A 12,924-nucleotide genomic window follows, 5' to 3' on the forward strand; every position below is an offset into this window, starting at 1 on the left:
TTTTGGCATATCGAATATACCACGGGTAGCTTGCCAGGCTCTGCTGTGGGGGCAAAATACTCTCGGTAGCTTGCCAGGCTCCCCAAGAGGGATGAAGGAGTCAAACCCGGGTTGGCAGCATGCAAGACAAAAGCCCTACCCACTGTGCTATGGCTCCAGCCCGACAGAGAGACAATCTCTGACTATTCTTCCATAATTATATCTCATTTTAATTACAAGTGAAGTTTTTATTTTTAAAGATATATGTGATTACAATTTAATAGTACAAGATAATCTACCTATTTTAAAGATAGCACAGCAGGTAGGGCATTTGCCTTGCACGCAGCTGATCCGAGTTCGATTCTTCCATCCCTCTTGGAGAGCCCAGCAAGCTACCAAGAGTATCTCACCCGCACAGCAGAGCCTGGCAAGCTACCCATGGCATATTTGATATGCCAAAAACAGTAACAACAAGTCTCACAATGGAGACGTTACTGGTACTTGCTCGAGCAAATCAATAAACAAGTTACTTGTGCCCGCTCGAGCAAATCAATGAACAACGGGACAACAGTGCAAGACAGTGCAATTATTTCTGCAAAGTTCCTTTTATCAACATAGGTAAAGTCATAGGTTCCAACAATTAGGATACAAATTATTTAGGTTTGCCATTATTCTACTTTCCATACTCAACATGTCCACAACTGAGCAATCACAGCCTTCTCCCCCATTCCTCTCCACTGTAAATTTAACCTACATTCCCTATTTCCTTTATGATATTACCATTTACCCAGTGGTCAGAATTAATAAGTCTCATCTAACCTTCTACTTTTCTCACTTTTCATACCCATGTGGTGATGAAACATATCATTTTCCCATTTTCCCTTTCAATTTGCGTCATTTCATGTAAGCTTACATCCAAGTTTCTTCACACACACATATATATTCTTGTGTTTTCAAATATTCTGAAGACACCAAAATAATTCTCTAGGGCCTTTATATGTGTTCACAGAGTCAGAGTCGCCATCTCCAAACCCTTTCACATTTTCACTAGACTGAACTATCTAAAATATATAATTTATCATGTCAGTTCTCATCTTAAAATGCATTTAAAACTTCCCATGTCCTAAGGAAAAAAATCTATTTCCCATTATGAAATAGAACTTTGATAATGTGGTCTCAAGCATATCTCTAGCACTACATGCTACACTACAAGGTGTCCAGTTAGGCAATCCGGTGTGAGGTTCCCTGACATTGCATCCATAAATATATTCATATATGTACATATATACGAATATACCATTTTTACTCAACATTCTTTGACTTTGTTTTTATTCTGCTCCTTATATACTTTTTTCTCTCCCTGAAAACTTGTTTTGGCCTCAAAACTACATTCAAATAACAATGTTTACAGTTCTGTCCCTTTTACCCTTATTTTTGAAGTCCCTTAGAACTCTGCATGTTGTTTAGGAACACATGGTTCAAAGCCAAACAGCCTAAGTTTGAAGCTTTCTGTATTTGTGTTTATGTTTTTGTAGTAAAGATTGGTTACCACTCTACCACATTGCAGCTTTGAATTGAGGAAATTTGTTTTCCTCTGTTTTTGTTTGTTTGTTTGTTTAATTCATCTATGTTTATCCCCATAGGATTATTATCAGGGTTAAATAATATAAGTGTAAAGCATCTGTTACAAAGTTATACAGTACTCAATTAACTATTAAAATTCACTTATTTATCATATATATTTCATTATCTCCTTCATGGGAGACTTTGCACCTTTGAGATTAACTAAATAGTCAAAATTTCATGTAGTGAATTTTTTTTCAACATCTAGAGCAGTTTAGAATTCTGCTGCTACATAAGCTTATCTACCAGCCTTACTCCAGAGACTCATAAATAAATCTTGAAAGAGATCAGCTCGCCGCAAAAATTTCTTGGACACCCATTCTCAGTGGAAACATCCAGGCAACTGTGGAGGGGTCTGGGCCAGCACCCGCCCAGAGTCCCAGCAGCACTTGCTCCCACACTCCAAAGTTGCTGTCATGAGTCCACCAAACTCCACCATCTCAGGACCGAGACTTATAGAGAAGTTAACCTGCCCAAAACTCAGATACATGGGTCCCTATGATTGAAATCTCCAGGGTCTCTCAGAGTCAAGAAAGGCTACCTCCCTGCCACTTCTCTGTACTTCCAGAAGCCCCTGAAGTTACATCCACACCCCAAAGCTGTTGCTGCCCTGTTAAAATTTTAACTCCAGCTGTATTGCTCAGTTAAAATTTCTGGATTTCCTAGAGCACACACACTACATTCACAGTCATGTGACATCTCCAAAACTCTACAACACTAGTAATCCAGTAGTAGCACACCAGATTGTAGAAGTGAACCAATCTTTACTACAAAAACATTAACACAGAAAGCTTAACTTGTAACAATATCTTAGTAATCTCTCATACAATAACTTAATGTCCATGGTAAGATACAACAATTTACACTAATAATCTTCTAGGAAATGTTTTTTGATCATTACATTAGCAGTTTATGGGTAACATTGTGGATAATAATAATAATAATTCTCATAATGCAATTATTGTGGATCTGCTACAGGGACAGACTTGAGGCTTGGCTTGGAAATTTGGAGACAGTTGTGAAAAGATGGTGCCTTTAGGTTTTCTGAAATCCAAGAATTGCCACTGTGCCTTTGGCCTGACCCCAACACCTTGGGACCAAGTTTCTCCTCAAATTAAACAGCCACAAACCACTTCTGACTCAGCTATACATGTTCATTTATCAGCCTTGCTTCAGAGATCTATGAATAAATCTGAAAAGAGATCAAAAGCAACAAGGACCTGCGCAAGGCTGAACAAAGCAAAGTAAATCAAAGAGGGGTTGGGTCAGACTGGTGCCTGCCCAAGTAGAGCCCCTGGCAGCCACTTGCTCCCACAATCAAAAATTGTTACCATGCTCCTGACCATCCTCTGGGAACAGACCTCCCCAAGACATTAATGTGTTGAAAATTCAGGTATGTGGGTTTTGTGACTGAAATCTCTAAGCTTTCTCAGGGTCAGGATAGGCTATGTTCCCACACTTCCCTATACTCCTGGAAGCACTGGCAATCACCCCCATGAACCAACTCCCATGCCACCATGTAAGATCTTCTACCAGCCTTGCTTCAGAGTCCCATAAATAAATCTAGAAAGAGATCAAAAGCTACAGTTAATTTTGGGCCTACTCAAGGCTGAACAGACGAGGGTAAATCAGAAGGGGTCAAGTCAGCCTGCTATCCACCCCAGCACAGTCCCCAGCAGCCACTTTTTTCCACAATCTAAAATTGCCACCATGACCTGTCCTGACTTCACTGTCGCATAATAGACCTTGCTGATACATAAATATGCTGAAACTCGGGTATATGGTTTTGTGACTGAAATCTCCAAACTTTCTCAGGTTTGGGATAGGCTACCTCCACCCACTTCCCAATATTCCTGGAAGTACTGGCAGCCACCCCCATTAACCAACTCTAGCACCACCATGTGGTAGTAAATCAGGGTGGGGGTCAATCTGGTACCACCAAAGCAGAGCCCCCGACAGCTGCTTGATCCCACAATCCATAATGGCTGCCATGCCCCCAGCTGGACTCCACTGTCTCAGAATGAACCTCACCAGATACAATCTGCTGAAAATTTGGGTATGTGATTTTGTGACTGAAGTCTCCAGGCTTTCTCAGGGTCCGAATGGGCTACCTCCTCCCACCTCCCTGTACTTCCAGAAGCCTCAGCAGTCACGTCCACACAACAAAGCTGCCACCCAGTTGAAAAATCTACTCCAGCCTTACCTTACTGATGAAAATACTGAACACCCTGAACAAATATGATGACTTTTTTTGTGTTGGGAGAGTGTTGGGGGATGGTGAGAGGGAAATGAGGAACATTAGTGGTGGGAAATGTACACTAGTGGATGGATAGGTGTTAGATCATTGTATGACTGAAACCCAATCATAAACAGCATTGTAAAGTTCTGTCTCATGGATATTCAATACAACATTTTTTAAAGTTATAAAATTGATCTACTGATGTATAAATAGGTGAAAGGACAAAAGAATAAATTAGTGTTGGGAGATAGCTCTACAGGCTGAAGTGTTTGCTTGCATATGGGACTTGCATATGGGAGTTATAGGTTTGATTCCTGGTACCACAAGAATAGTTCCCCACGCACTACCAGGAGTAATCCACAAATACTCAGCCGAGAATAGGTCTGAATATAACCGGTATGGCTCCAAAAGAAAAATATTAAAATAAAGTTACGCCTATAGAAGTGAACAATATAAGCATTTTTTGGTAGCTCACCGATTTATAGAAACTCTTAGCAAGTTTAACACATTATTTCTCACCTTTTATCTGACAATCTCTTGCTCCAGATACCAACATGTTTTTACATATATCCATGCAAGTGATTGTGCCATGGTGACCACTGAAGACTCGTATGCAAGCCCCATTTTTCAGATCCCAATATCTGCAGAAATCAGATCAAAAATATTTTTTAAGGTTTTTTTTGGGAGAGCACAGAAAATACTATGTAGCATTCTTTTAGATCAATAAGTAGTTTGAAGGTGACAAAGTTTCATGGCTATGTTCAGATGAAGGCCTGGTTTTAAATCTGACCTGTAGTACTCATTATATGTCACTTTATTTCCTCACTGATAAAAATGAAAATGATTAAAACATTCTTGTGAGGTATTAAGTACATAAATATAAGTGATTGTCAACCAGGAGTTATTTCCATCCTCAGGAGTTAATGTCTGGAAATAGTTTGAGTTAGTAATATCCATTGTAATAATATCCATTACTCAGGTAGTCCTCACATGAAGAATTTTTCTGTTTCAAATATTGAGATTGAGAAACTTTGTACTCATACCTGTAATATTAGAACAGTGGGAGCACATAAAAAGCAACAGGTAAATAATCATTAGTATTAGATGGAAGGATCCTTGCAATCACCATGATGCTTAGAATCCATGGCACTGATTGATAGCACTGATCTTCAAACAAAAACAGAACAATTCACCTCAGCCACTTAGACCCCAAATATCTAGTGATTATTTCTAAAGGGTATAAGAGATGTATAGGAACATGTATGGTAATGTTTTAATTATCTAATTTAAACACGCTGATTTTTAATAAGCAAAGTTACCTGACACCTATCAGCTATCATTGATACAGACTTGCACTTCCTTCATCCAGATGGCTTTGGTACAGAATAAAGTATAATGTTAAAATAGTGGTTTGAAGTCAGACTGCCGAGGTGTAATCCCATATCTACTACTTACTATCTGTGTGGTCATGGATAAATTACTGAATTGCTCTTCACCTTTTTTTTTAATGAGAGTTAACAGTGTTATTTATCTCATAGTTTCATCAGTGAAACTTGTCACATAATAAATGACTCTTTTCCCCCTTTATCTTCTAATATTCATAGAAGTTCATCACCTTACTAGTTTGTAAGAACCTACTGTATACCTGCCATGCATTTAACAATGTCTAATTGGTCTGGGAAAAGATGTGCTATTTTTATTTGGGCCACACCCAGTGGTGCTTTAGGCTACTTCTGATGTGTGCCTAGAGGTCATTACTGACAGTGCTCAGGGAACCATGCATTGGCTAGGGATCGAACCTGAGTCTCCAACAAGTAAAGCATGTATTCAGCTTATTGAGCTATATCTCTGGTCGCTGAAATTGCCTGTAGCAACATGATTTACCATGTGTCCAGATTGTTTTACATTTTCTTTTATTTTTTTTAAAGGGCCCAAACCCAATGGTACTGGGGTTGTGTGAACAGTCTGACAGTGCCAGCAAAAGGGTCCAGTGCTTGGATCTGACACTGCAGTATTTGGGCCTGGCAGTGCTCAAGGCCCCCCCCCAAGACGGTAGCAGGGTTCAATCTTGAGAATTCACACGTGCCTGTGGAGTTCTATCTCTGAAACTCAGGTTGTTTTTTTTTAATTTATGTATTTTTATTAAATGTAAACATTCATAAAAAATAGGAATAAAAGTAATTTAAACACAGGGTGACCTCACTTATATGTGATATATAGAATAACTGGATGATGGGATATAATGTTTTAAAGGGAAGATGCTTAGATCATCCTTGGCCCCAGAGTATAGAAATGAGGAGAGAGAAGGAAGGGGAGGAAGAGATAGATTGGAAGCAATGGAGACCAGGGGTCAAAGGGCTCCAAGTGCATAGGTGCTGTAGAGCAGTGGTATAACTAAATATCCAAACCACCGAGTCAATAACACTGAAAACAGGAGATCCAAACTTCAACAACCAAACTTTCAAGTGTGCCTGTCAAGGTGATAGGCTGCCGGGTGGGGATAGGAAGGACTCTGGAAACCCTGGTGGAGGTAAGATGACACTCTGGTGGGTGCTTTTCATGCATACAACTGATCTAGGTTCAACCGCAACACCTCATATGGTTCCCTCCTAGGAGTCCATTCCTAGGTGCTTGCCTTTAAGAAATATAACATTGTCCATGTGAAGAATCAAAGATAAATTATCAAGGATAGAATTATTTGGAGGCAACCTAAAGTTTCTTACTGGGAAAGTAAGTAGCTAAAATATTTATGAAGACTTTCTTCAACAACAGTTAAAATCAACTGACTAGAACCAGACAGTACAACAGCTAAGACACTGCCTTGGACATGGTGGACTTAAGTTCAATCCTCAGCACAGTATATGGTTCCCTAGAACCCCACTAGAAGTGATCACTGAGCACAGACAGGAGTAAGCCTTAAGTATAGCCAGGTAAATTAAAATAAAATTAAATTAAAACAAACAGGAAAATAATAAAGATGATATTTAAAACAATACTGTGGACTCTGCACCAGACTGTTTTCACTTGGGGCAGGCCAGAGTGGGGGGCAGGTGAGAACTCTCCCTGCCCAAGGGACCCAGCCCCGGCAGCTGACCTCCACTACCCAACCGCCACCACATGCCAGACTGCTTTCCAGATGCTCTGGCCAAGCCTCACATATGAATGAAGTCCCACAAAACCCAAATAATGCGGAACTGTGTGACCTTGGACTCTGGACTCAATGGGCCCAGGAGCAGAGATTCTCAGTCTGCTATCACCCAATCTCCAGTGACCCAGGGATCACACCCATATGCCACACCCTGCCAGCCCCAAGGGACCCAGCCCCAGCAGCCATGCTCCACTACCCAACTGTCACCACGCTCCAGGCCCACTTTCCAGACACATATTATAAGACACTTCCTACCCATTTTCCATAATTACCACACCATATTTGATGGAGTTCAGACAAATCATAGAGAGTAATATAAACATCTGTATTATATATATAAATGTATATATACATATATACATATGTGTGTATACATACATATACATATATACGTATATATACGTATATATACATATATACGTATATATATACATATATATATAGACACCTCTCAGAGAGCCCAGCAAGCTACCAAGAGTATCCTGCCTGCGTGGGCAGAGCCTGGCAAGCTACCTGTGGCGTATTCGATATGCCAAAAACAGTAACAATAGGTCTCATTCCCCTGACCCTGAAAGAGACTCTAATCATTGCGAAAGACAAGTAAGGAGAGGCTGCTAAAATCTCAGGGCTGGGAGGAATTACTGGTGCTCGCTCAAGTAAATCGATGAACAACGAGATGAAAGTGATACAGTGATACTGTGGATGAAATGATAAATACCTATACCATAACACACATTATAAGGGGGCACAAATGAAAAAAATATGAGTATTAGGAGACAAAATAACATTTGTGGTGATACTTCAAAATCATAAAGACTATGGCTCTATATGCAGAGATGTGACAATGTTAAAGCACCTATTTTACATGTAAGAGACTTTTAAGTTGCATCCCAAATATTTATATTGCTGAGTATGATTCTGGCACACCACAAGTGTAACTCTCAAACACTAACAAGTGATATTACAATGGTGACAATGAGAAAAGGTGAAAAATAAAATAAAGATTATTTAAAATATTAGAACCTATATATGTGTTTATATATTTTTCTACTGATATATATGTCAGTAGGAAAATAACCAAGTGGGTTAATATGAGTATAAGTGAATTAATATGTTCATTTAAGAAATTGCTATAGCTAAGTGAAGATAATTATTGTCAGCTACCTAACAGAAATGAGTCTCAAAATCGTAGTTTCATGCAAGAATCAAGTACAGGTGAATTTAGCAGAATCTATTTAAGTTCAAAAATGGGTAAAGGTAGTCAATATACTTGTAAGTATAAATAGGTTGAAAGATTATTTTTAATCTATAAAGAAATGCAAGAGAATAATGAGTATAAAATTTAGGAGAGCACTGCTCCTCAATGAATATATTAAGGAAAAGCTAGGTAGGGAAATCGGGGTGACTATAATGTTCTATTTATTAGCATGAATATTCAGTTCATGGGTATCTATTATTTTGTTTAAGAGTATATTTATATATGCATTTTAAATATGATTTTTCTTCTATACAATGTTTCACTTCAATAGAAACCACTTCCCCAAACCAATTATAAAAAGATATATAAATTATTTCTTCCTATAAGAATGTTTTAAAAATGATACTTTCTGATTTACAGTCTATAACTAGAAAATAAATTTGATAATTATTTTGAATCATTCATAGTTTAAGCAGCATACATATTCTTGAGTTTTGCAGTGCCCCAAAGTGAAAATATTGAGGGCTATTCTAGGAGTCTATGTTTCTAAGATGATTTTTCAATCATTACAAAGAGGAAAAAGCACTTACATTTCTTTTTTCAATTTTAAATCTATCTTAATCAAAATTGTATGTACTAATTCTCATAAAACTATTCTTTTTTTAAAAAAAATTCAGCTGAATCATCATGAGAATCACACTTACAACGGTGGTCATGAAAGAGTTTCATTAATGCATACAATGTTCCAACACTCATCCTTTCACCAGTGTACATTTCCCACCACCCATGTCTCCAGTTTCCCTCCCACTCCAGCCTGCCTCTATGGCAAGCATTTCTCTCTCTCTCTCTCTCTCTCTCTCTCTCTCTCTCTCTCTCTCTCTCTCTCTCTCTCTCTCTCTTTCTCTCTCTCTGTCGTTTTCCTTTATTCCTTTTAGGCATCGTCTGCAACACGGTTACTAAAGAGGTATCAACATGTCTTTTGTCTTTTTTTTTTTTTTTTTTTTGCTTTTTGGGTCACACCCAGCGATGCACAGGGGTTACTCCTGGCTCTGAACTCAGGAATTACTCCTGGCGGTGCTCAGGGGACCATATGGGATGCTGGGATTCGAACCCGGGTTGGCCGCGTGCAATGCAAACGCCCTACCCGCTGTGCTATCATTCCAGCCCCAACATGTCTATTTCTTAAACAAACAGATGTTTAGCCTTAGATGGGGTAGCCACCATAACTTCTTGGCTCTTACCTGATACTCAGGTCATAACTCCCGCTCAGGAGAAAGTGTTCCTTCTCACACAAGATGATAGTGCGGATACTCCCTGCGTGGCCTCTGAACTCAGTGTGTATTTTCTTTACTTTTATGATATTCAAAAGGTAGATCTTCCGATTGGATGTGAAAGCTAGAAAATCTCCCCCAGAATAGTGAATGACTCTGTTTGGGTTCCACCTGAATTACCAAAGGAAAAGGATTATTTGTAAAAGAAGTATACTTCCTGGAACTCACTTAGTGCCATGCATCACACATGCATCGATCGTGTAATGGGAAATTCAAGTCTCTCTGACAAGGGAGTTAACAGAAAGCAAGGCTTTGTGCCAGTTAGGATCACTACCTCATGCCATAATAAAATTCATCTCAGGTATATTTAAAACAAAAACAAGTGCAAATTTATATAAAATATATATATTTCTGCTAACGTACAATAACACCCTTGAAAGAAAACAAAGAATGAGGCATTTCCCAAACTTGACCATGGAAACATTTTTTCATTGAACGCTTAGAGGAACACAATGGGAATCCTACACCTACTACATAATTCACCGGGCATTTTCCTTAAGTAATATCCAGTGTGCATGTATTTAGTTCAAAGTCCTACACTGGCAGGTACCATGGAAATAAATATTGTTTATAACATTTATTTATAATAAATAAATAAAATAATGTTATAAACCACTCATCTCTGAGAATGTTATAAAAATGAAGCACCCATTACCCAAATGGGATCTCATGTTAGTTTTGGGGCTGGAGTTTGAAGTAAGGAAGGATTATCTTTCTAAATTAATAAAGGCCGATGGAATCCCAAAGATGCCAGTGTGGGAAATCAGTAGTTTCATCAGATTATGGCTTTTAATTCAGGACTTACATATCACATAAAATGCGGACATTGTAAGTACCACAGAAGACATTTCTCTCCTCCATCTGGATTAGCTCAGTTTCCTGGTTCTGGTATGCAGTCCACAAGTTGTAGTCACTCTAATAAGGAACAATTGAAGTCAAGCTACCATAGCAACTTTACTCAGAACTCTAGATATGAATACCCCTGGCAAGGGTACAAGCAAGGGACCATGGATTCCTTGGCTTCAAACTGTAACTGGTTCTATATGGTAATTGGCAGGGGTCTATTAGAAGGTACCCCATGAATTATAAAATTTAGAGCTAAAGGCCCTAGCTCTCCTATTACTTTTTTTATGTTCTATGTGTTTTAATTCCATAAACATTTTTATATAATTGATATTAGCATTTTTTAAAAATGAGTTTACACAGGTTATGCTCACACAAAAGTCATGGATATCCTATGTTTAAAATAAAATTTCACTGATTTTATCATTGATTTACAATACTATAAAACTTTAGGAATATAGCTTCATACATATATATGTATAAGACTCTCTGCATATACCTCCAAATTTCCAGTGCGAGCATCACCTTTTCTTTCACCCATCCTTTCCTTTTGATAGGTATATCAAGGTATATTGCATACAGTACAAAGTATAGGCATAGGAACTCAATCCATGTGTAAATTTACAGCTAGACTATGTATTTGCCCTCCAAAATTCTTATACACCTACAACCTTAATTTGCTCTTATAGCTGCCTCACAAAATACATTATATGCATTATAATGAAAGTATTCAGTGCTTCCCATCTCAACAGACCTGCTTCACTTTTATTTTCAAAGACTCCTCCTTTCATTCTTTCCCACCTTTTTCCCTTCCTTCTTTCCTTCATTTCCACTCTAATTTCATAAATTTTCTTTTTCTTTTTTATTTATTTATTGGATCACCATGTGGAAAGTTACAAAGCTTTCAGGCTCAAGTCTCAGTTACACAATTGTCAAACACCCATCCCTTCACCAGTGCACATATTCCACCACCAAGAACCACAGTAAACCTCCCCCTACTCCCCCAACCTCCCACCCCACCTGTGTAGCTGATAAATTTCACTTTACTTTCTCTTCACTTTTCTCTTTACCTTCTAATACATTCTGATTACATTCAATATTTCAACAAAAACTCACTATTATTGTTTGGAGTTTCCCCTCCCCCCCACACAAAGTCAGACCTGCTGGAAAGGAAGCATTTGATAATTTGTTTTCCATTGCTGAGAATGAAGAGATATTAGGTCGTGTAGCCACAATAGCGGCTGCGAGGTTTGGGATTTCTGTATTTTAGTATTTTAGTAACTGAGTTCAGAGAAATTTCTGCCAGAAGTTGCATCATTGCTAGCTCGTACCTCTCTGCTACTTTATATTCCACATATGAGTGCAATCTTTCTGTCTGTCTCTTTCTTTCTGACTCATTTCACTCAACATGATACTTTCCATGTTGATCCACTTATATGCAAATTTCATGACTTCATGCTTTCTAATAGCTGCATAGTATTCCATTGTGTAGATGTACCAAAGTTTCTTTAACCAGTCATCTGTTTTTGGGCACTCCGGTTTTTTCCAAATTGTGGCTATTGTAAACAGTGCTGAAAAAATTTCATAAATTTTCTTAGCAGCTCTAATGCTAAATCCCAACTTGCTAAATTTTGGCACAGGTTACTATTGATTCTCTTCTTGCCAGCCACACTTCTTCCCTTACTAGTAGGAAATAAAAATCAGACTATCAAAAAACCCTAAAGCATTATGTTTCTCATGAAAGTAAGACCATAGCATCACATTTTTATCTGTGAGTTCTCCTGCAGACCTCTCTCCTATCATTCTTTCCAAATTTATTTTTGGCTTTTTGGGTCACACTTGGCAATGCTCATGGATTACTCCTGGTTCTGCATTCAGGAATTACTCCTGGCAGTGCTCAGGGGATCATATGGAATGCTGAGGATCAAACTATATCAACCCCATGAAAGGCAAACATCCTACCTCCGTTCCCATCCTTCTAAGTCTTAGCCTTCTCCCAAATATTAAACTCTTCACCCAGATGTCTGTTTCCTCACTGACTCTCTCTTTTTCCTTTTTTTAAATTGAATTATCAAGCTAGACCATTACAAAGCTGTTCATGATTAGGTTTCAGTCACGCAGTATTGCAACACCCATCCCTCCCCCAGTGTACATTTCCCACCATCAATGTCCCGAGTTTCCTTCCCATCACCCACAACTCCACTCCCCCCAGCCTGCTTTTCTCTCTCTCTCTCACTCACTTTCTCTCTGTATCTCTGTTTCTTTGTCTCTCTCTTCCTCTCTTATACTCACTCACTCTCCTTGTATGCATTATGACATGCAACACAGGTACTAAGCAGTCATTGTGTTTGTTCAGGGAGTTCAGTATTATCAGAAAGGTACAGCTGGATTAGCCTTCTTAACTGGATTGCAACAGCTTCAGGATGTCATGTGACTGCCAGGGCTTCCAGAAGTACAGTGAGGTTGGGGGAGGTAGACCATCCTGATTCTGAGAAAGCCTGGAGATTTCAGTCACAAAACCTGCATACCTAAATTTACAGCAGATTATCTCAGTGAGATTCAT

General features: G+C 38.6%; 1 protein-coding gene across 1 annotated transcript in view; it reads right to left on the reverse strand.

Moving 5' to 3' along the window:
• The window catches only part of FBXW10B (F-box and WD repeat domain containing 10B), a 55,357-nt gene that overhangs the window by 35,808 nt on the left and 6,625 nt on the right, over positions 1-12,924 (reverse strand). The window contains exons 6-8 of the mRNA XM_055143582.1: positions 10,324-10,433; positions 9,429-9,629; positions 4,361-4,482 (exon numbers count right to left, since the gene is read on the reverse strand). Coding sequence (XP_054999557.1) covers positions 4,361-4,482; positions 9,429-9,629; positions 10,324-10,433 — 433 coding nt within the window. The remainder of the gene's footprint in view (positions 1-4,360; positions 4,483-9,428; positions 9,630-10,323; positions 10,434-12,924) is intronic.

This window comes from Sorex araneus, chromosome 6 (assembly GCF_027595985.1).
Source record: "Sorex araneus isolate mSorAra2 chromosome 6, mSorAra2.pri, whole genome shotgun sequence".
In the NCBI taxonomy this organism is placed as follows: domain Eukaryota; kingdom Metazoa; phylum Chordata; class Mammalia; order Eulipotyphla; family Soricidae; genus Sorex; species Sorex araneus.